Source organism: Ovis aries, chromosome 4 (genome assembly GCF_016772045.2).
Source record: "Ovis aries strain OAR_USU_Benz2616 breed Rambouillet chromosome 4, ARS-UI_Ramb_v3.0, whole genome shotgun sequence".
Classification (NCBI taxonomy): Eukaryota; Metazoa; Chordata; class Mammalia; order Artiodactyla; family Bovidae; genus Ovis; species Ovis aries.
Window position 1 is genome coordinate 63,423,864 of NC_056057.1, and position 22,835 is coordinate 63,446,698.

The 22,835-nt window shown below is 36.4% G+C and overlaps 1 protein-coding gene across 1 annotated transcript in view; it reads left to right on the forward strand.

Moving 5' to 3' along the window:
• Positions 1 to 18,760, forward strand: part of TBX20 (T-box transcription factor 20) — a 51,342-nt gene extending 32,582 nt beyond the window's left edge. Inside the window, exons 7-8 of the mRNA XM_027968630.3 lie at positions 9,396 to 9,508; positions 13,625 to 18,760. Coding sequence (XP_027824431.1) covers positions 9,396 to 9,508; positions 13,625 to 13,965 — 454 coding nt within the window. The 3' untranslated portion in view covers positions 13,966 to 18,760. The remainder of the gene's footprint in view (positions 1 to 9,395; positions 9,509 to 13,624) is intronic.
• The last annotated feature ends 4,075 nt before the right edge of the window (positions 18,761 to 22,835 follow it).

The following is a 22,835-nucleotide window of genomic DNA, read 5'->3' on the forward strand; positions in this document are numbered from 1 at the left end:
TTGTTGAATTTATCAAGTCTTCCCCCTCTTTATTATGGTTAACATTCCATAGTCACCACATGTTACAGGCAGTGGGCTATATAGTTGATACATTTTATTTCAGTTATACTTATAATAAAGAATGATTATCATTCCTAGTCAGCTGAAGCTTAAAGAGATTAATACTCTATGCAAATTCACATAGTGTAATTTGTGACAGCTGAGCCTCACACCCAGGTTGGTTTGTCTGAAACCAAAGTCCTTTCTCTTATTCATTATATTTCTTTTAAATATGCTTTTAAATTCTGAAAGACTTAATTGTAAAATTGATATTTCTATGTTATTGTTAGGAATGAAACTATATATTTTCTTTTCTTGTAAAATAGATATTTGAAAGTGAAGTGAAAGTGAAAGTCATGTCCGACTCTTTGTGACCCCATGGACTGTAGAATCCATGGAATTCTCCAGGCCAGAATACTGGAGATATTTATTTATGTGATTATTTCCTTGTAGTGCCCCTCCCTCAACCTATAGTTTTGTTTTAAATTATCTGGGACTTAAAATCCAGCTTCTTATTCATGTATCTTCTTCATCTTCTCTTTAAATTCTTTTTCTTGATGTTAATGTAAGGATCAGAAATCCATCAACTGAAATCATTTAAATTCAATTCTAGTCCTATTCATTTCATCGTTTAATGTTCACTTCTGTTGCACTCATTACTGAAATTGTGTTCAGACTATTCTCAGCTGTTGATAAATGTTGAGTAATTGGTTGAGGAAGGATATATGGGTTATTCTCTTTATTAGTTTCTATATATCTGAGAGGATCTGTTGCCATTATTATAAACCTGACTAGGGTCACAGTTTTTCTCCTCAGAACTCTTTCAACCTTTCTTTGTTGTCTAGTTTTTAAATACTGTAGATAGGGTAAAAGCTGATGCTAAACCCACTGTCTTTCCATTGTGAGAAAATTGCCTTTTTGTTTTCTGTCTGATAAAATATGCTTTTAGAAAGTTTTCTTTGAAATTCAGAAATTTTACCAGTATTTGTTTAGCTGTAATTTTTTTTTCATTCGTATTTACAATATGATTGAGCCCTTCAATTTGAAAAATCAAGTTGTTGCTCATCTCAAGAAAATGAGATGAGCATTTTTCTCCTCTTCTGGCTTTTAATCTGTCTGCTCTATTCAGACATACTAAAATTCCTATTATATACATGTTACATAAATTCCCTACTTCTCTTATCTATTGTTTGATAATTTTTATCTTTTTAACTGTTTACTCTCATACTGGAAGGATTTCTTATATGAATCTTCTAATTTGTTGAGTCTGTTTTCCACGGCATCAGGTATTTTGTTTACTCTCCTTATTGAGTTCTTTTAAAATGTGGTAATTACTATATTGTCATTTTTCAAGTATACTTTTACATTTCCAAACTCTTTCCTTTTCATGTCTGCCAGTCCCTGCTTTATCAATACAGGGTGTTCTTAAATCTCACTAAAAACTTGAAAGTACAGTTAGAGACTTAAAATACTTCTCCCTGTTTCTTGGAACAAGGCAGTTTCAAAAGAGATTGCTTGTTACATTTTTTAAAATTAGTTTTCTCCTTTTGGATTGCAGAGTATTTTTGTAATGTCCACTTATCTTTCTCTAGCTCATGTATAGAAGGAGTATCTGTTTAGTGTTAGGAGCTGAGATTAATTGTGAATAAAACCATGTGAATCTATGAAATCTTTCAGGTGCAGACTGAAAAAGAGGTAATAATTTAAATTTATTGTGAGTATGCCCGTGTGGAAATATAATTATTCTGTTCGGGTTAGGAAGTTGTTGCAGGTATGAGGAGATAGCTTTGAAAAAGGGAGTTTTAACTTTACGTTAACTTTGATTAAATTACCCTGTCTGCCTCAGCAGCTAGAAATCAGCAGCTCCCTCTCCATGCCCAACAAAGCAACCTCATGGCCCTTTTCCAGAGCCCATGGTGGTCACTGGCCCCACACCTTTCAGTGTACCAAAGCCACGGTGTGTGCAGCTGAGTGTGTGCCGGTGTGGGATTCCTCCTCAAAGCCTCCAGCAGTGTGAGAATCTGCTTCTCATCAGCTGCTCAAAGACCTGCCTCTGTCGTTGATCTCTGCTGCTCCAAGGTGGGGTTCAGGTTAAGCTCTGGCAGAGGGCTTTTCATTTCTTCCCCACTGCACCCTCGCTCCCCCAGACCCCCTTCCTCCGTATAGAGCAATGAACCCACGCTGTTTGATGCTCCCTTCATGTCCTTTCCTGTGACTAAAATGTCAGTTTGCAGCTGGTACCCCACCGTGTTTTCTCAGTCATGTCAGGGGGCCAAAGAATTAAATATATAGGCTTATCTTACCTTAGTCGTTCAGGATTCATACTGAGAGTCTCTATAAAATATGTTTAAAACTCCCTGGCATTGAACAAAACTTTCAAACACATGAAATTTGTACACAAGCCCAGTGGGAATCAGGTCCTTTTGCTCAGAGCTCAAATACTCTCTATTAGTTTAGTCAAAGAAGAAAACTTCTGGAAACAAGGTTGCAAGTTTGATGTTCTGAAAATCTATAGTTTTATCTATATCAGGCAATGGAGCATCAATTATTTTTTGGCAGATCTGCTGAAGAGGTTCACAGGAGATAAGGACTTCTGGTGCCAGAAAGAAAGTAGTGTTGGTTCTAACATAGCTGTAAGCTGGCTTGTGGAGTTTCTGAGGCAGTAAAGTTTTCATAAGAGCTCTGTGGGGTAAGTGGGGCCCATCTCTAATATGGTAAATAGCTGAGAGCAGGGGTTGGAAAAACCCTATTGTCTACCACCTGTTTGGTATAGCCCTCAAGCTAAGAATGGTCTTTACATTTTAAATGGGTGAAAAAGTTATAAAAATAACATTTTGTGATATGTAATAATATAAAATTAAAATTCATTGTTTATAAATTTTTATTAAAGAACAATCACATTTTTCAATTTATGTATATGTGGTTGCTTTCAGGCTACAATGACAGAGCTGAGTATCTATGGCAGAGATCCTAAGGCCTACAAAGCTTAACATATTTCCCATCTGGCCTTTACAGAGAAAATTTGCTGATCCCAGGCTTAGAGCTTTAAGGGTGTGTGGAAATGATGGCAGCAAGGAAAACTCCTACCCAGAAATTTTACCTTCTTAGAATGATTTTTAAAATGAAGAAACTCAGAATTTCATTTTGAGGCCCATGTGGTGATGCTAATTGACAAAGCTGGTGAGATCTGATCTCTGCCAATACTTTATCCTTCCTGTCTTTACAGTGGTAGTTTTTGAGACATGTTCTTAGGGTCATTTTAGCACCTGTAGTGCAAGCCAGCAGACAGACAGCAGAGCAGGATGACAAAGTAACAACCTGGAGATGCATACTTTTAAAAATTATCTATAAATTTTAATATCTATGCCACTTTTATATATCTTCTGTCTTGTGCCTCTGAAATTATGAATAATTGAAAAATAGGTTGTAATTTTTTTTCTCTTTCAGAGTACTAGAAACTTGCAGGGCCTTTAGAAAACAGTATAAAAGGCATTTGGGAAAGTAAGTGTTAGAAAAGCTTCTAAAACACAATCCAGTTTATTATTAAGGAAGTAGAAAATACTTTTCCCAATGTTTCCCAAACTTGCATTATAAAATGGAAAAATAATGATATTTTAAATGTGTAAAAATCCAGTGCTCAAACTTTAAATAAGTCAGATGTGAGTCTCCACCTTTCAAAATCCTCCTCTCCCCAGACAGACTCCGTTCTCACATGAAGGGTACATGTGTGTGTATACCTACATGTACCTTAAAGGTAAAATCCTACTCGAGTTCATACTAATCCTTTCCACTTCTATTCAGAATGATAAGGTTTCTACTGAACCTCTCTGACCTTACACCTATATCTCTTTTCATTCATGCTGAGCCTCTAGTTCTCAGTGACACCAGGAATTATGATAGAGTATTCTGTCATTGCTCCTCTGCTTTTTCCCACAGCATATAGAAGTATAGCAATCTCAGAACATGTATGTCTAGATATCTCCAACAATGTGACAACTAAAAATAGTTAAAAATCTTTTTATGGCTATTTTTGTCCTTAGTGTAGATTCTACTAGAGTGTTTTTTTGTTTTTTTTTTTTTTTTTGGCCTTTGAATATGCCATGTGCTCTAGATTTGTCTTGCTGCTACTAAGTCGCTTCAGTCGTGTCCAACTCTTTGCGACCCCATAGACGGCAGCCCACCAGGCTCCCCCATCCCTGGGATTCTCCAGGCAAGAACACTGGAGTGGGTTGCCGTTTCCTTCTCCAATGCATGAAAGTGAAAAGTGAAAGGGAAGCCACTCAGTCGTGTCCAACTCTCAGCGACCCTGTGGACTGCAGCCCACCAGGCTCCTCTGTCCATGGGATTTTCCAAGCAAGAGTACGGGAGTGGGGTGCCATTACCTTCTCCGAGATTTGTCTTGAAATCATGTAAATTATTTATTAAATCACCATATAAGAAAATTATGCTTTTTTAAATTCCAAAAAATTAAAAATACAATAAAACATGAACTTGAATGTCTGTCATTAGGTTGGTGGTATGACTACCAAAACAGAAACATACAAAACAAAACCACTCTGGTAGAATCTACACTAAAGACAAAAAGAACCACAAAAAGATTTTCAACTATTCTTGGTTTCCCTGTCATTATACCAATGAGGCAAGTGGGACCTAGAGCGTGACCTGCCAGATCACACAATTCGTCAGTACGAGATTTGGGGTTAGAGCTCAGGGTTCTTTGCAACTAGGACTGGACTTTTTCAAAATGACTCTTGAAAATTTTTACTTCTGTTTATATATTTGGAGGTTCATAAATTGTTAGAGCCATAGTAGATCTCAGAGATCATCTATCCAGCCCCCCATTTCCATGCCATACCTTCATTTAATGGGAGAAGGCAGAGACCAGATGCAGATAAGGAATCTGATTACACAGCTTCTTATTAGAGAAACTTCTTTTTCATCATCTCCAATGAAGACAGAGTTAGTGTAAGAGACTGTATGTATAAAATGAAAGTTATTTTGTTTGGTAACCAGGTTAAAGCCTGCTTTTAAGTAAAATCTATTAATGTAATAAATTGAAATAGTCTGATGACAATAACCACAAAAAGGAAGGGATGACTTTTAACAGAATGATAAGCAGTTATAACAAAACTCTTTTAACTAGCAAGCTATGTTCCTGCATTCAAAATGTTACTTATTTATTCACAGCTTCTAAGAGGAAACATTTATATTACAAAACAGTGTCAAACAAACCAGTGAATTTGATACAGTACCAAAGTTATTCACAGTTGATTCATGGTCATAATTTATCCTCCTTTTTTCTTGCTTGTGTCTTTCTATCTGTATGAAGGATATTTGTTCCCTGCCTCACAATTTACTAGTTTATTTTTAGAGGCTGCATAATCTGTACTTTGCTTGGGACCTTTGTTCTAGTCACAAAGGTTAGACTTAGGGAACTATTTTTTCCCCCACAATGGTACAGTTTACTTAAGTTGCTAATAATGATATAAAACCAGAAATGCAGATTACTATTGAAAAGAAAAATTAGTAAGATTAAGTCAAATAAATAAAACTAGACTAAAATCTGAGAGAGCTTTTAAAAAGATTAGAGTTACTTTGTTTTTCCAAAATATATTGTGTGTATTTCTGTTCTAAAATTAAAATTAATGATTTATAATACATCTCCAATTATATTATCTAAAGTTTTCATTTATTAAGTACTTTGTAGAAGCAACAAATATTGATATATTATCTAATGGTAATTTATAACATTATCTGCATAAATCTTTAGAAAAATATTGTGACAAGCACTTATTTATAAAGGCTCAGTAAGACATGATATAAACATGAGAAAACCGATGAGCAAGGATAACTTTAAATATTTTGTTTCCTATAAATTAGATTTGATTTTAATGAATCTAACATTTTATCCCTGAATGCAGTTTTTTCCAGGTCTATATTTAGAAAGAAAGTTAGAATGTAAACTGAAATAACATTTAATTTTTACTTAATTTTCTCTGTGACATATATATTATAAGATGGTTTAAATGAAGTATAGCATGTTATAGCGACTAGAAGTCTCAATTTAATTTAAAATGATTATGATTATGTAGCCAGCTTTAGGAATATGATTTTGATACTTAATAGTAACTTAATTTTACCTATAAACATTTACTCTGCACTTATTATATGCCAAATGCCAATATAAACTCTGTGTGTTTAACTCATTCAATCTTTTTTTTTAAGTTATATTATTTTGTTTATTCTTTGAGTTCAGTCTAGTATTGACTTAATTAAATATACCAAGTCCTTCACATCTCTGTTACAACCCACACAGGTAAAAGATCATTTGCAAGAAGTTTCCAGTGAATAGAAAATGAATTACCTGTACTACTTAACAAAAGTGAAATGAGTAACAAGGATGACTAATGTCTAAAGCCTGTATCACATAATCCTAGTGAGATTTTTAAAAATTTTTTGATTGAAAGATAATTGCTTTACAGAATTTTGTGGTTTTCTGTCATACATCAGTAAGAATCAGCCATAGGCACACCCATGTCCCCTCCCTCCCATTAGAATTAATAATAATTCTAAGACCTAGTATCCTCATGTTGCGGATGAGAAAACGGAGCCACAGAGAAGTGAAGTGATTTGCCCAGAGGCACACAAAACAAGCGGCAGGACTGGGACCTGAGCTAAGCAGGTTCCAGTAACTACTGCACTAGGGTGGTGGTTCTCCAAGTGTGACCTCCATGTCAGCAGCATCAGTGTTACCTGAAAACACACTGGGAATCATATTCTCAGGCCACACTTTGGACTTACTAAATCAAAAACTCGAGGGTGGGGTCCAAAAATCTGTGTTTTGGCCAGCCCTCTGGGTAATTTTGATGAACACTATCTTAGTCTGGTTGGGCTACTATATAGCAAAAATGCCATAGACTGTGAGTGATTTAAACAACAGACATTTATTTCTCACAGTATTGGAAGCTGGGCAGTCTAAGGATCAATGAGCTGGCAGACTTTAGTTTTTCATGAGGACCTGCTTTCTGGTTCATAGACAGCTATCTTCTCACTGTGTCCTCACATGGCTGAGGAAAAGAAAGCTAAAGCAAACTCTCCTTTCTCTTCTTATAAGGGCACTAATCCCATCATGAGGGCTTCAGCCTTAAGACCTAATTGTCTACTAAAGAATGCACATCCTCAAATCATCACAGTAGGGATTAAGATTTCCACAAGAATTGGGGGGACATAAACAGATCATGATTCACTAAAGTTTGAGAGCCACTGCCTAGATAAAGCATTGTTCTCTCCCTCAATCAGAGGCCAGCAGTGTAGTGGTAGAGATGATCATGCAAACACATAACTGCCATCCATCTAGTAAATGCATTTAAAGAGGAATATATCAGGTATAGCAGTGGTGCAAAGAAGAGTGTGAAGGAAAGGGAAGACTTTGCTTTTTGAGCATTAAGAAATTTGTACTGAAGTTTCAGAGACAGAGGAAGGGCAGTCACAATACTGATGAGAGTGTGTTGGTTTTGCTTATCTGGAGTTTGAACAAATAGTTCAGATGACTTCCAGTATTTCTGGAGCATTTTTGCAGAATCAACATAATAACTGAAGCTATCCTATTATCTTGCCTACCTTCTGGCTATGATTGTGTCTCTCACATGTATATTATTACTGGAATTAATGCTTATGTATTAGTCAGAAGAGATCTCTTAAAGATACCTAAGATAATGATGTATTCTTTTTGCCAGGAAAAATAAGTTAGTGTTAGATATTTAAAATTCAACCTTCAATAATGTTACTCATTTTATTTATCTATTAAAATCCAAAGTAACTACTGTCTCTTGCTTGGGATATAACAGAACTGAGCATTACAAGGCAGTGTCCTAGCTTGTAATACCTAAATCACTTAATTCATTAAATGAGTCATCCCTTATTTTTCAGAGCACAGTAGTCTAGAAATCCTCACAATAGTCTTCCAGGCTAAACAAATTCTTTGCACTTTCCATCCTACTGGAAACAGGGATTAGACATAAAGTAAACAACATGGGCTGTCTATTCTTTGTAACATCTTCGAAGAGATGGCCCTGATTTGCACCACTGTTTTCAATCACTTAAAAGGCAATAATTTAATTATGCCATCCTTTATATAAGAACTGCCATTGCTTTCAGTTCACTTCCAGGCCTGACACAAATAAATCACTTCAATAAAATCCTTTTTTTTTTTCCTCCCTCTGAGAGATGAGAATAAGTAATGATACCAGTGATTTTCCAAGGAAAAAAATGAATATACTTCTTATAGAGAAGCAAAATATTTCACACAGCCACAATTTATTGTGTTAAACAATTTTTCTTGGGTGTATGTGAAAAAGGTTTAAATAATTTTATATTAGGGCATTTTTAGAGAGGCAGATACTATACTCTGTTTTTGAACTTAAATGCTGAGAGAGAGCAGTCTAAATGCCTAGGATGGGCAGCGGAATACACCTTAGAAATACATCATCCATGATTTCAGCCCACTGATGATCAAGCCTTTTATGACTTTACAAAGAGAAGATGTCTTCCAGGGCATCTGAAGCAAGTTCTTTTCTCATGTGAAAATAACTAATTCTTTCCTAAATTCATTTTAAATAGTAACAGTGTGACACATGGCTTAGATTAAAAGCTTGAATTAATCAGATTAGATTAATAAGCTTGAATATTACAGTTATCATTTTATTAAAGTTTGCACATCTCAATTGACTTTTTTCTTAATGACCCAAGTTACCCAGAAAGACAGTCATGCTCTAATATTATAGTGAATTAAGACCTTGAGTAACTGACTCAGCAGTTGTCATATACGCTATGCACTTACTGGTTTTATTAGTAAACACAGAGTCTTTGTATGACTAATGATATTTTGAACTATGGGCCAGTATTTCATCAGATGTTCAATTAGTGCCATTCATACCAGGTGAGTGTTTTGTGTTCATTAGCTGATAAAGTCACAGGACTGCAGCTCCTTGTGATAAACTCATTATTATTATTTTTAATGTCCTTAATCTCTATATTCCTATGGTTATGTTTTATAACTTCTTGTTCACGTTTGCCCCTAATTTTGTAGAATTTCGGGGGACTGTCCCTATCCTGTCCTACTTGTTTCTTTGTATTTATGAGAAGCAAATACAAAGTTTCTTATATTTATATGCTTGAGGTCATATTTCTGAGCCATCTACAATGAAATGTGCATGTTTTGAATGTTGTCTGCCTCTGAAGTGGTGGGTTTTTGACTGAGAAAATGGTTTTACTGACTAGTAAATCATTTTTAAGACTCCTCTCCTCTGATCACTTAACTTTTTGGTTTACTCACCATGTGTCATTCTCTAACCTAGGGAAAGTGTGGAGAGCCTGATCCAAAAGCATTCCTACGCCCGCTCACCCATCCGTACTTATGGAGGAGAAGAGGATGTGCTAGGGGATGAGCTTCAGACAACACAAAACCGAGGTGAGGCTGCTTCCAGGCTATGCAACTGCTAGGAGCAAGCGTGCCCAATGGAGAGCAAAGACAGGGAGGTGATGAGACTCCTAGTCCTCAGAGGAGAGATGGCCCCAAAGTACTTCAGGAGCCTCTTCAGGAAGGGACAGCCTGAGGTGGATCATTATTTCGCCTTTACCTCTTAAGTGACTATGCTGCCTGAAGCTTTCCTGTGGCTTGTTTTCCAGTAAAAGGACATGGAGCCTCTGAGTCAGGGCTCAGGAGTTATTCCTCTGTTATCTACTACCAAAGAACTAGTGGATATGAGGGGTAGTTCCTTAGTCTTTCTGAATCTGTTTTATAATCTGAAAACCAGGGAGTATATCTGTTTTACTTATATCAGAAATATCTTATTGGGATTAATAATCAGAATGGAAAATATTTGAAAAATGAAGATTATCCTAGTGGAACATTTTGTGTAGAGGTGGTGTCCTGGGTGGTGAGAGTCCGGGAGTATTAAAAATTTCCTCTGTTGCAGATGTTAAGGGAGGAGCTCTTTACATCTGGGAGTTCAGACAAAAGAGACTAGAGGGTGCCTGGGCACAAGGATGTTTGTATAGGGAAAGTCTTATATGGACATATTTTTATGTCCATGATAAGTAATAGCATAAACAGACAAAACATATGACATCTCTTGTAAATAAATCCAAATGAGCTACTAGTAATTATGCAGTTGGAAAATTCACTGTCAACCTTTGTTTAAACTTCTGGATATTGTGATATAAGAAAAACTTACTCTTATAACTTGTTAATTAGCTAATAAAAAATATGGAAACTAAGCTGTCATTCCCCATAGTTTGTAATGATGTGCACATTTGCTCAGGCTTTGAATGTTTGTTAGTCCCTCAGTCATGTCCAACTCTTTGTGACCCCATGGGTTACATACAGCCCATCAGGCTCCTCTGTCCATGGGATTTTCCAGGCAAGAATACTGGAGTAGGTTGCCATTTCCTACTCCAGGGAATCTTCCCAACGCAGGGATCAAACCCACATTTCTTGTATCTCCTACATTGGCAGACAGATTCTTTATCACTGCATCACCTGGAAGCCCCCTCTACCATATACTAAGTATATAATACAATATGCACATATATTTTATATTGGGATAGTTTGTTATTTTCTATTGATGTGGCTTCTAATCTTACTCAGTTCAGTTCAGTAGCTCAGTCATGTCCGAGTCTTTGCCACCCCATGAATCGCAGCACACCAGGCCTCCCTGTCCATCACCATCTCCCGGAGTTCACTCAAACTCACATCCATCGAATCAGTGATGCCATCCAGCCATCTCATCCTCGGTCGTCCCCTTCTTCTCCTGCCCCCAATCCCTCCCAGCATCAGAGTCTTTTCCAATGCGTCAGCTCTTACGCATGAGGTGGCCAAAGTACTGGAGTTTCAGCTGTAGCATCATTCCCTCCAAAGAAATCCCAGGGCTGATCTCCTTCAGAATGGACTGGTTGGATCTCCTTGCAGTCCAAGGGACTCTCAAGAGTCTTCTCCAACACCACAGTTCAAAAGCATCAATTCTTCAGCGCTCAGCCTTCTTCACAGTCCAACTTTCACATCCATACATGACCACAGGAAAAACCATAGCCTTGACTAGACAGACCTTTGTTGGCAAAGTAATGTCTCTGCTTTTGAATATGCTATCTAGATTGGTCATAATTTTCCTTCCAAGGAGTAAGCATCTTTTAATTTCCTGGCTGCAATCACTATCTGCAGTGATTTTGGAGCCCAAAAAATAAAGTCTGACACTGTTTCCACTGTTTCCCCATCTATTTCCTATGAAGTGATGGGACCAGATGCCATGATCTTCGTTTTCTGAATGTCAAGCTTTAAGCCAACTTTTTCACTCTCCTCTTTCACTTTCATCAAGAGGCTTTTTAGTTCCTCTTCACTTTCTGCCATAAGGGTGGTGTCATCTTCGTATCTGAGGTGATTGATATTTCTCCTGGCAATCTTGATTCCAGCTTGTGCTTCTTCCAGCTGAGCATTTCTCATGATGTACTCTGCATACAAGTTAAATAAGCAGGGTGACAATATACAGCCTTGACGTACTCCTTTTCCTATTTGGAACCAGTCTGTTGTTCCATGTCCAGTTCTAACTGTTGCTTCCTGACCTTCATATAGGTTTCTCAAGAGGCAGGTCAGGTGGTCTGGTATTCCCATCTCTTTCAGAATTTTCCACAGTTTGTTGTGATCCACACAAAGACTTTGGCATAGTCAATAAAGCAGAAATAGATGCTTTTCTGGAACTCTCTTGCTTTTTTGATGATCCAGCAGATGTTGGCAATTTGATCTCTGGTTCCTCTGCCTTTTCTAAAACCAGCTTGAACATCTGGAAGTTCACGGTTCACGTATTGCTGAAGCCTGGCTTGGAGAATTTTGAGCATTACTTTCCTAGCATGTGAGATGAGTGCAATTGTGCAGGTAGTTTGAGCATTCTTTGGCATTGCCTTTCTTTGGGATTGGAATGAAAACTGCCCTTTTCCAGTCCTGTGGCCATTGCTGAGTTTTCCAAATTTGCTGGCATATTGAGTGCACTTTCACAGCATCATCTTTCAGGATTGGAAATAGCTTAACTGGAATTCCATCACCTCTGCTAGCTTTGTTCGTAGTGATGCTTCCTAAGGCCCACTTGACTTCACATTCCAGGATGTCTGGCTCTAGGTGAGTGATCACACCATCGTGATTATCTTGGTCGTGAAGATCTTTTTTGTACAGTTCTTCTGTGTATTCTTGCCACCTCTTCTTAATATCTTCTGCTTCTGTTAGGTCCATACCATTTCTGTCCTTTATTTAGCCCATCTTTGCATGAAATGTTCCCTTGGTGTCTCTAATTTTCTTGAAGAGATCTGTAGTCTTTCCCATTCTGTTGTTTTCCTCTATTTCTTTGCATTGCTCAGTACTATGCTATTTTCATAAACACAGTATTTTGTTTTTAAAACATGATAACATGTTTTTATATCTGGTAGGGAAAATCTATGCTTGTTACAATTAAAAATATTTTAATATTCAAAACATTATTTGTCCTGATAATTTTGCAAATTGAATTGACAGTAGAAAAAATTTGGCTTTGAAAGTTAAGGTGTTAGTCACACAGTTGTATTTGACTCTTTGTCACCCTATGGACTGTACCCCACCAGGCTCCTCTGTCCATGGAATTCTCCAGGCAAGAATCCTGGAGTGGGTTGCCATTTCTTTCTCCAGGGCATCTTCCCAACCCAGGGACTGAACTCAGGTCACCTGCATTGCAGACAGATTCTTTACCATCTGAGCCACCAGGGAAGCCATTCATTGGCTTTATACTAAACCAATAAATTAATTTGGGGAGAAATGAATTTTAAAAGGGCATTTTATTTTTCATCCCAGAATATGGCATGTGTCTCCAATTATTAAAACCTTTCCTTCCATCTTTCATAGTTGCGTGAAAAACTTCAAGTATCATGCATTTTTTAGAGTAATTTCTAAGTATTTATTGTTTATTTTTGGTGTTTATAACTCCCACATTTCAACATCTGGTATAGCTGGCACATTAAAAGATGTTTGATTTTTGTGTATCTGTCTTAAATATAATCAACATAGTAAATGTTCTCATTATTTCAAAAATAAAAGGGTTATAGAAGCTAAAAAAAAGAAATTAAAGAAGAAAAGAAAAACACTCTTGTAGGTTTTCACAATGGCTTTAGCAACCAGGTAGCTTTGTTGAGGCTTGTCTGTCCAGCCTTATGTATGGGGATGCTGGAGGTTAAGACAGTGATCAGCTATTTGGAACTTCTTTAAAGGGAATCAGGTCATTATCTTAAGGCGGGGTGCTGGCACCATAGCCACTCTCAGAGAGTATGCAGGCAATCTAAAGAGTAAGTCTTTCTGTTTATCAAGTTCTCTCTTCCATACATAGTATAAATGATATCCTCTTGTGTGGAAAGGTGGAGATGCCTTCTGATTGAACTGTTCCTCTTTTAAAACTGTAGATCTATATGTATGTTTGTATTTTTTAATTGATGCTTACAGATAACGTAATTCTTGATTTGCATGTTAAAGTAGTTTCTGGTCTAATGAGTTGTGTTTTTTTTTTTTTCCTTTCAGGATCAGCCTTTACAACATCTGATAATTTGTCTCTTAGCTCCTGGGTATCGTCTTCATCCAGTTTTCCTGCATTTCAGCACCCACAGTCCCTGACTGCTCTTGGTACCAGCACGGCATCCATAGCAACACCCATTCCTCACCCCATACAGGGCTCTCTGCCACCATATAGCCGACTTGGCATGCCTCTGACCCCATCAGCCATTGCCAGCTCCATGCAGGGGAGTGGCCCGACATTCCCCTCATTCCACATGCCCCGGTATCATCACTACTTTCAGCAGGGTCCCTATGCTGCTATCCAAGGACTGCGCCATTCCTCTGCTGTGATGACGCCATTTGTATGACTCTTCTAAAAGGAGAGTCCAGATCCAGAATGTGCAGATGGGTATGGAAATATAGGACAGGGTTGGGTGGGTGGGATGTGGGGTGTTGGAGCAGGGGCTCTCCAGGAGACATGGGACCTATGAAAGAGGAGAGCTGGACTCAACAATAAAACTTACCACTGAGGGAAAGCACCATGGACCAGGCTTCATCTGTAGCTGGGGGACAGCTTTTGAGTTGGAGAGAGGATCAGTGTAAAGTTCTTAGCCAGCCTAAGTCCTGGAACTAAAAGGATATCAATTTACCCAGAAAGTGTAATAATACAAAGCAGATGAATCTTAAGGTGCATTATTCCTAGTGGTTAAAAATGCTGTGTCAATGCAGTAGTGTATAAAGTCAACATGTATAGGTTTTCTTTCCAGTTTCCACAGGTTAAAAGAATCTTCAAAGAGGCAATACTGTATAACATAGTGACCGTAATGCGTAATGACTCACTTAAGTCAATTCTGTCTGTGGAAACGAGAGCCAATAGAGAAATATCTATAGTGCTGTAGCTCAAGCATGTTTAGTTTTCCTTTGTGTTAGTTTGCTGGGGAAGGAGCTGAGATAATGCTAATGCATCCCATTTTGTGGATGAGTAGGTGGTAATGACTTCACAAAGTTCTTTCTATAATATTGAAGGGCCAGTACCTGACAAGTTCCTTTTCACAGTCTTGTCTTCTTTCTTCCTAATTCTGTTTCTTGCAATTATTTGCCATTTATGTAGGAAAAATTTTCCATATACAATTGTGCAATTAGAGGCTCTGTATGTTACATTGTAAAACTGAAGTTCTCTTTTTCTAGGCTGCATTGTAAATACACTGCTTACTTATTCACTGAGGGACACTCTAAAGTCGCTACACCTTGACATGTGAGACTTTCTTTCACTTAACAGCTATAATAAAAAGATGGTTGCCCTGTTCTGAAAGGAATTTTTCTGCCATGAGTACCAAAGTCCCCTTCATTTTTGCTTCATCTTTGAGAGACCTTTGTTTGCTGTTGTTTAATCACTAAGTTGTATCTAACTCTTTTATGACCCCCCTTGGCTGTACCCTACCAGGCTCCTCTGTCCATGGGACTCTCCAGGCAAGAATACTGGAGTGGGTTGTCATTTCCTTCTCCAGGGCATCTTCCCAACCCAGGGATCAAACCCGCATCTCCTGCATTGCAGGCAGATTCTTTTCCACTGAGCCACCAGGGAAGCCCCTTGGAAAACCTTATGGATGTTAAAATGCACCAGATCAAATTCTCATTTTCAATAAATTTGCTTTGTTTTTGATCAGCCACTGCCACTGACTGACAAGGTTTATGAATGACCATTCTCAATGCTCAGATAGCCACTACTAAACCACTTAACCTATAGTCATGAATAGTTATATGTTCATATATCTGATTGGTTCTTTTTTCTCACTGTGTTACATTCAGTGACTCAATCATTCTTCTAGGTCCATAATATGAAATTGTATGTTAACACAATGATATCCTGACTGAAACGCTAAAAGTGCTTATAAGTAAATCTAAAGAATTTATCCACTTTATTTTCAGCTCTTGCTATCTTCTTAAGCCTTATTTTGATATTTATAATAGTTTAACTATATCATAGTTATGCTTGTATTATTTTTGAGCCATATATATGTAGGCATTTACAAGCAGGGTAGTATATTTGGCATTTTGCAACAGTTCATTTCCCTAATAACAGAGGTTTAATGAAGTTTGTGGTCCTTCAGCTATAGATATAATGCACTCTAGATAAAAGATTTAACTTGGCTTCTTCACAAAGCTCCCCAATACTCTTTTTTTAATGTAATATCCATTCTACTTTGTTCTAACTATGAAAGTATTGAATCTGTTCAAAGAGATGGGAAATCTTGCTGCTGAGAGTAGAGGTGTATTTGAAAGTAAAATGTAATATATTTATCATATCAAACTCAAGTGGGGTTTTATTTGGTTGTTTTAATGTTAGGCTTTTCCATATCAAATGCCTTTCCTGGGCATTTCCAGCCAATGAAACAGGGTATAATTGGCACAGCCTGTCTAACTGATGCTATTGTTGGACCTTGCAATTGCCTTTCTCCACTGTATCCCAAGGTTTATTTATGAAGCTGCATTAACTAAACATCTCAAAGTCCTATGGCAGACACTGTAAGCTTGTTTCTAACTTCTTGCACGTTATGCTATAGTATTCACAGGTAGTTTGCTTTCAAACATAGCTCAGATGTGCATTTCTTTAAAAAGTTAGTTATGCATAATGTTTAAATATCCACAGAAGTTAGGATAAGGATTTACTATTTAATAGTTGGCCTGTTTGTCAGTGCTTTTAATATAGAGTACTACTACTTAAAGCAGGAATAACAAAAGTAAATACTATTTTATATGATGCTACTTAACACTCTAATAAATGACTGGTCTACTAAAGTGAACCCATATCTGAATTTTCTTTTCAAGGAGAATGAAAGGATCATTTTAATACTATTTTGACATTTTTCCCAACTGGTGTGTCTCAAAGTAGGTTTGTATATTTTTGTTAAATATTGTTTTATGATAGTAAGTCCTGAATTCATAACTTTATTTTGTAATTAATCAATATAAGACTAAAAATAAGTAGCATACTTAGAAAAAAGCAGAGGCAAAGACACCAAAGCATGCTCTTGGAAATTCACACCTGAAATTCTAAATCAGATACTTTTTAAAAAAGTATTTAGCATTATTTGAACAAGAAAGTAAAAGCACAAGTGAAATGGAGCTTAACCTGGTCAGTCACTAGTCATGGGAACTAGGGATAGATGTTTGCCCCACAAGGATCCTTCTGAGCTATTCTATTTGTTTATTATTTAACTCTTTGGGTATTTAACATTTAAAACTCTATAAAGCCTGTTTTATCAAAAGCAATTGCAAGAACTAGATATTTAGTGAGAAAGGCAATTGAATGATAAAGAGCATGATTTATGGTATATCCCCCAGTTATATTACATTATCAAAAAGCTTGGGTAACGGGTAGTGCTACTAAAAAGCAGCTCTACCTGAATGGCTTTATCTAACCCAAAAGAATTAATTCATAACTTAGTAGACCCTATATATGTGATATGTTTTTAAAACCTTTATCAATAATTCTGAGTAAGCTCTTTCTTTCTTTTACTTAGTAAATCTACTCCCTGCCCCTTGCCTACCCTTGGCAGTATAAAGGTAAGCCTATCCAGCTTGTGTCTAACATATCACAAATTATTAAGTAACAAGGTCTACATTAATGAATTTGTATTACACTGTAGATTTATAGGAATGGTATATTGTCTGAAAGGTCAACCATCATTTCTAGTAGGTGGGCACAGAGTAGGAGATATTAAGCTTCCTGATGATGATATATCATCTAGTAAATACCCTGTGCAGGAGTCACACTGACTTGTGAGATATTCCAAAACCATCTCCCTCCACTATTATCTGTATCTTTGTCATTGCACTTCTCTAGTCACAGTACCCATCCTGGGGGGTAAAATGGAAACCCCAAAAGCCCAAGAATAATATGTATCCTTAGTAGCAAAGCAGCTGCCTATTCATAGAGACTAAAAATTTTTCACAGAGATATTAGGATATTTATCCCAGTTCTGAATTTCACATTAGCTTTTCAGACTGTCCTGCTTATATTTAAGTTGACTAATATTGAGGAAAATGACCTTCAAATAAACAGTGACTTGACCACCCCATTGAAAACACGGTCAAACTCAAACCATGACTTAGTAACTGAAGTTCAAAATGTCAGTTGTAAAAAAAAAAAAAACCAACAACAAAATGTCAGTTGTATAATGTGCAGGATCAAGTATTACAAGAAAAACAACATTTTTGCTCAATTTTGCATTGACTAAGGAAAACTTTTCATTATTAAATGTGTATGGAATTGATAATTACTACAAACAAAACAATATCATACTCTACATCTAGACTGGACAGAAATAAAGCACTGGACAGAAAAGAGTTTCAGCTACCTCCCTTAGAGAGCTGGGCTTGGGTGGAGGATGCATTTTATACATTTTTATATTATTTTAGAATAAGGATTTTTATGTAAACAAGCAAAGGGAAGGTGAAAATGTTTAAAATTTCAGGAAATCATAACATCCTTTTGTCACTACTATCCTATGTCAGTTATAAAATATTCCAGTACTTAGCTTTCTTCATCATGCTTAAATATGCAAAGGTTCATTTATAAATATTTGATAGACCATTAAGTATTTTTCGGTCTTTATTTCTCTGTCTCTCCCTTAGGTAATTCTAATCCCCTCTCCCCATAATAAGAAAATAAAAACATTTTGGTGAATAGTACATCTGGACAAAAAATACAACTTGTATTTTACTTCTGGTACTTTAAAATGCTATATTTAGTTGTTGCTTTTCTTAGTTTCAGAAACCTAAAAGAAAATCTTTCATTTCCTAAAGGATAAAATTTGATCTAGCCTCTTTAGTAGACTCTATCATAGTTCTATTGTTTGCTGTGTTTATTTGCTTAATGAATTGCGTGAGAACAGTCACTGTAATGAAGTGTGTGTGTTGGGGTGGGGGGGAAGGGCATGGGAAATGTTTTATGAAAAAAGAAGTTATAAGCCTAATACTATGAAGTAACATCTAATGAAGTTCTTTTTAAGTGCAATATATTTATTTCTGCTAGAAATGTATTATCAACATTATGTAATATTTGAAGCATTACATGCTATTTGTAAACAGCTTAAAATTATATATTACTCAAAATTGTACAGAAGTACAAATGTGTGAATATTAATTTCTTTCATTAAATATGGTGTGTTTTTGATATATATGCACACACTTACACCTTTCATTATCTCACACACTTTGCTTTGTGACTTTTGGTACCCTTTCCTCACCTGGAATAAAAAGAGGAAGATTAGGTAAGATTAGGGGTCCCCACTAGACACTCCCAGAACAGACACAACCCACAGGAGTACTACACAGGGTTTTTTTGGTTTTGTCTTTTTGTACTTGAAAGTCTTTAGAGAAGACACTGCTCTCAAGTTGCTACCAGTTCCCATTTTTCCTACACCCAGTTCTTTTCATTCATTCATTCATTCATTCACTCTACCTGATGAACCAGTCTTCGCACTTTTCTGTACTGAATGATACTGAAGACTCCATAAAGTTTAAAGAACTCCCTCCTCTCATTCCAGTCATGAGCTCTTGGATGTGCTATAATGATATTACACAAAGCATACTGACACAAAATAAGATTAGCCAAATTCAAAGTCTTAATACTTCTTCCATGTAACAGTCCCTCAAAATGCTTGACGTTATCAAACCTTGTGCTTTCAGAAGTCTGTTCTATTAACCTTAATATTCTGTGCCTGCCAAACACCAGCCTTTAAAAACAAAATCTTCTATTTGGAATAATTCCAAACTTGCATAAAAGTTACATACAAAAGAAACGTATACTCTCTACCCAGATTCACCAACTGTTAAGTTTTTGCTCCATTTATCATTTGGATTCATACTGAGTAGCCAGTACATATACACGTACATACAAGTTGGTTTTCTGAACATCTGACAGTAAGCTTCGTGTATCATGCCCCATTATCCCTATAGTAAGCTCGTATATCAGGCCCCATTATCTCCTAAGTAACTCAAAGTATACTTCCTAAAATTGAGATGATTCCATTAAATATCAATACAGAATTAGCGACTTCAGGAATTTTGACCATGGTATGACACTGTGATCTACCATATTACTCCCGTTTTGTCAAATGACACCAGTGATGTCCTCTGTAGCATATTTTTTCCCTCAGTAAGGATCAGATCCTGTTCAGAATCACATATTGCATTTAGCTATTATCTTTCTTTAGTCTCCTCTAATCTGGTACCTACAGATTCTTAGTCTGTCTTTGTCTTTAACAGCAAAATAATTCCCATCTTTCAATGGCTTATAGTTTATTATGACCTTTAGTTATTTTGATGCTCAAAACATCCCAGATTTGGTCATTGGAAGCCCCTTAAGTTGGCTCCTGTGTCCTCTTGACATGTCCTAATTTGCTTTTTTAAAAGTACTTCTTCAGTTTCTGGCATAACATGTTGTTCCAGGTTCATCTTGTACCTTTCCTGCCTTAGCCTTGGAATTAACAATTCCTACCGGAGCCTTGATTCCTTTGTTAGTTTGGGAAACTGTATTAGGAACCAATTATCTGGGTGCCAGATGTACTCACTCTGGTATGTTTCTGGGCTTTTTCAGCTGACAGAGTTAGGAATACATAAGTGTATGTAAGCATACACATTCAAATATATGTATGTGTTTGACTGTGTGTATTAGAAATGTATTAAGAGTTTATGCTGCTATATCCACTCCAGTGTACTGCCATAGGGTATTTTTTTCCAGGCTTTGCCCCATTTCATATCTGTATCTGCCTTTTTCCACAGTGAGAATCCTGGCTCTCAACAACATCAACATATTTATTCACTCAATTCTACTATACACTCCAAATAATTTCATATTACTTATTTCTTACAACTACAATAAATCTTCTAAAAAGTTTAGGATTTGTCTGTAGACATTCCCTCCTCACTCAACTAAGGGTATTCAGTCAAATGACATGTTTAGTAGTTAATTAGATTAGTTTTTCTTCCTATATGGTTATGCTATTCATTTGCAATACAACTGGGTTCATTTTTTTCATTTGCTTACAGTTTTAAGGATTTTTCCCTCTCATTCTTACTCAATATATATATATAATGTATATAATATTAACATGCTACCAACAAAAACTTAAAAAACAAAGAACAATAAGCAATTATAACAAGGTCATAGGATGCAAGGTCAATAAAAATAATCAAATAATTTCTAATCTACCAGCAATGAACAATTGTAATTTGAAATTAAAAATACAACATAATTTATATCAGCAACAAAATCTAAGAGAAGAAATACTTAGGTATAAATATAATAAGATATGTACAAGATCTATATGAAGAAAATGATGAAATGCTGATGAAAGAAATCAAAGAAGATCTAAATAAATGGAGATATATTCTATGTGTGCATACAGATACTCAAGAGTGAATACCAATTGGCTTTATAGACTCAACACAATTCCAGTCAAAATTCCAGCGAGTTTTGTGCCCATCAACAGACTGATTCTAAAGTTTATATTCAAAAGACCCAGAACAGCCAACCAAAATATTGAAAAAGAACAAAGCTGGAGGACTGACAGTACTCAACTTCAAAATTTACTATAAAGCTACATTAATAAAGACAGTATCATACTGGTGAAAGAAGGGACAAGTAGATCCATAAAACACAATGGAGAGCCCAGAAAATAAACCCATATGAATACAGTCATCTGACCCCTGACAATGAAGCAAAGGCAATTCAGTGGAGAAACTATAACTTTTTTTTAATATAAAAAATTTTATTTAATTGGAGGCTAATTATTTTACAATATTGTATTGGTTTTGCCATACATTGACATGAATCCGCCACGGGTGTACATGTGTTCCCCATCCTGAATTCCCCTCCCACCTCCCTCCCCATTCCATCTCTCTGGGTCATCCCAGTGCAGTAGCCCTGAGCAGCCTGTATCATGCATCGAACCTGGACTGGCGATTCGTTTCACATATGATAATATACATGTTTCAGTGCCATTCTCCCAAACCAGAAACTATAACTTAAAAAAAATTATGCCAGAACAACTGAATATCCACATGTAAAATAATGGATCTAGACAAAGACTTTTCACCCCTTACAAAAATTAACCCCAGATGGATCACAGATCTCAATGTAAAATGCAAAACTATAAAACTCCTAGAACAGGAGAGAATCTAGGTAATTTTGGATTTTTAGATACAACGTCAAAAGCATGCTCCATTGAAGAAAAAGTTAATGTGATGGGCTATATTACACTTAAAAAAAATTGTTCTATGAAAGACATTACTAGGAGAATGAAAAGATTGGCCACAACTGGGAGAATATATTTGCAAAACACATATCTGATAATGGGCTTGTATTAATACACAAAGACCTATTCAAACTCATCAACCAGAAAACAATCCATATTTTTAACAGGCAAAAGATCTATGTGAATAGACAACATACCAAGAAAATATATAAAGGTAGCAAATAAATATTAAAATATGCTCAACATCACATGTCATTTGGAAAATGCAAATTCAAACAACAATGAGATACCATTACACACCTGTCAGAATGGCTAAAATCCAAAACACCAACAATGCCAAATGCTGATAAGGACAAAGAATAACAGTTATTGCTGGTGAGAATGCAAAATGGTACAGCCACTGTGTATGACATTCTGGAAAAGGCAAAACTATGGACATAGCAGACTTCCCTAGTGGCTCAGATGGTAAAGAAACTGCCTGCAATATGGGAGACCTGGGTTTGATCCCTGGGTTGGGAAGATCCCCTGGAGAAGGGCATGGCAACCCACTCCAGTATTCTTGCCTGGAGAAATCCCCCACGAACAAAGGAGCCTGCTGGACTATAGTCCATGGGGTCTCAAAGAGTCGGACATGACTGAGTGACTAAGCACATGGAGATAGTAAAAAGATCACTGGTTTGCAGAGGTTTGGGAAGAGAGAGGGATGAAAAGGTGAAACATAGACTTTTTAGGGTGATGAAACTATTCTGATGATATTATAATGGTGGATACATGACATGATGCATTTGTCAAAGCCCAAAGAACCATACAGCTCAAAGAGTGAGCCATAATGCAAACTATAATTACCTAAGTTAATAAAAAAAGTATCATTATTAATTTATCAGTTGTAACAAATGTACCAAACTAGCGCAAAATGTTACTAACAGGAAAAACCGTGTGCAACAGTAGAGGGGAAGGGTATATGGGGACATATA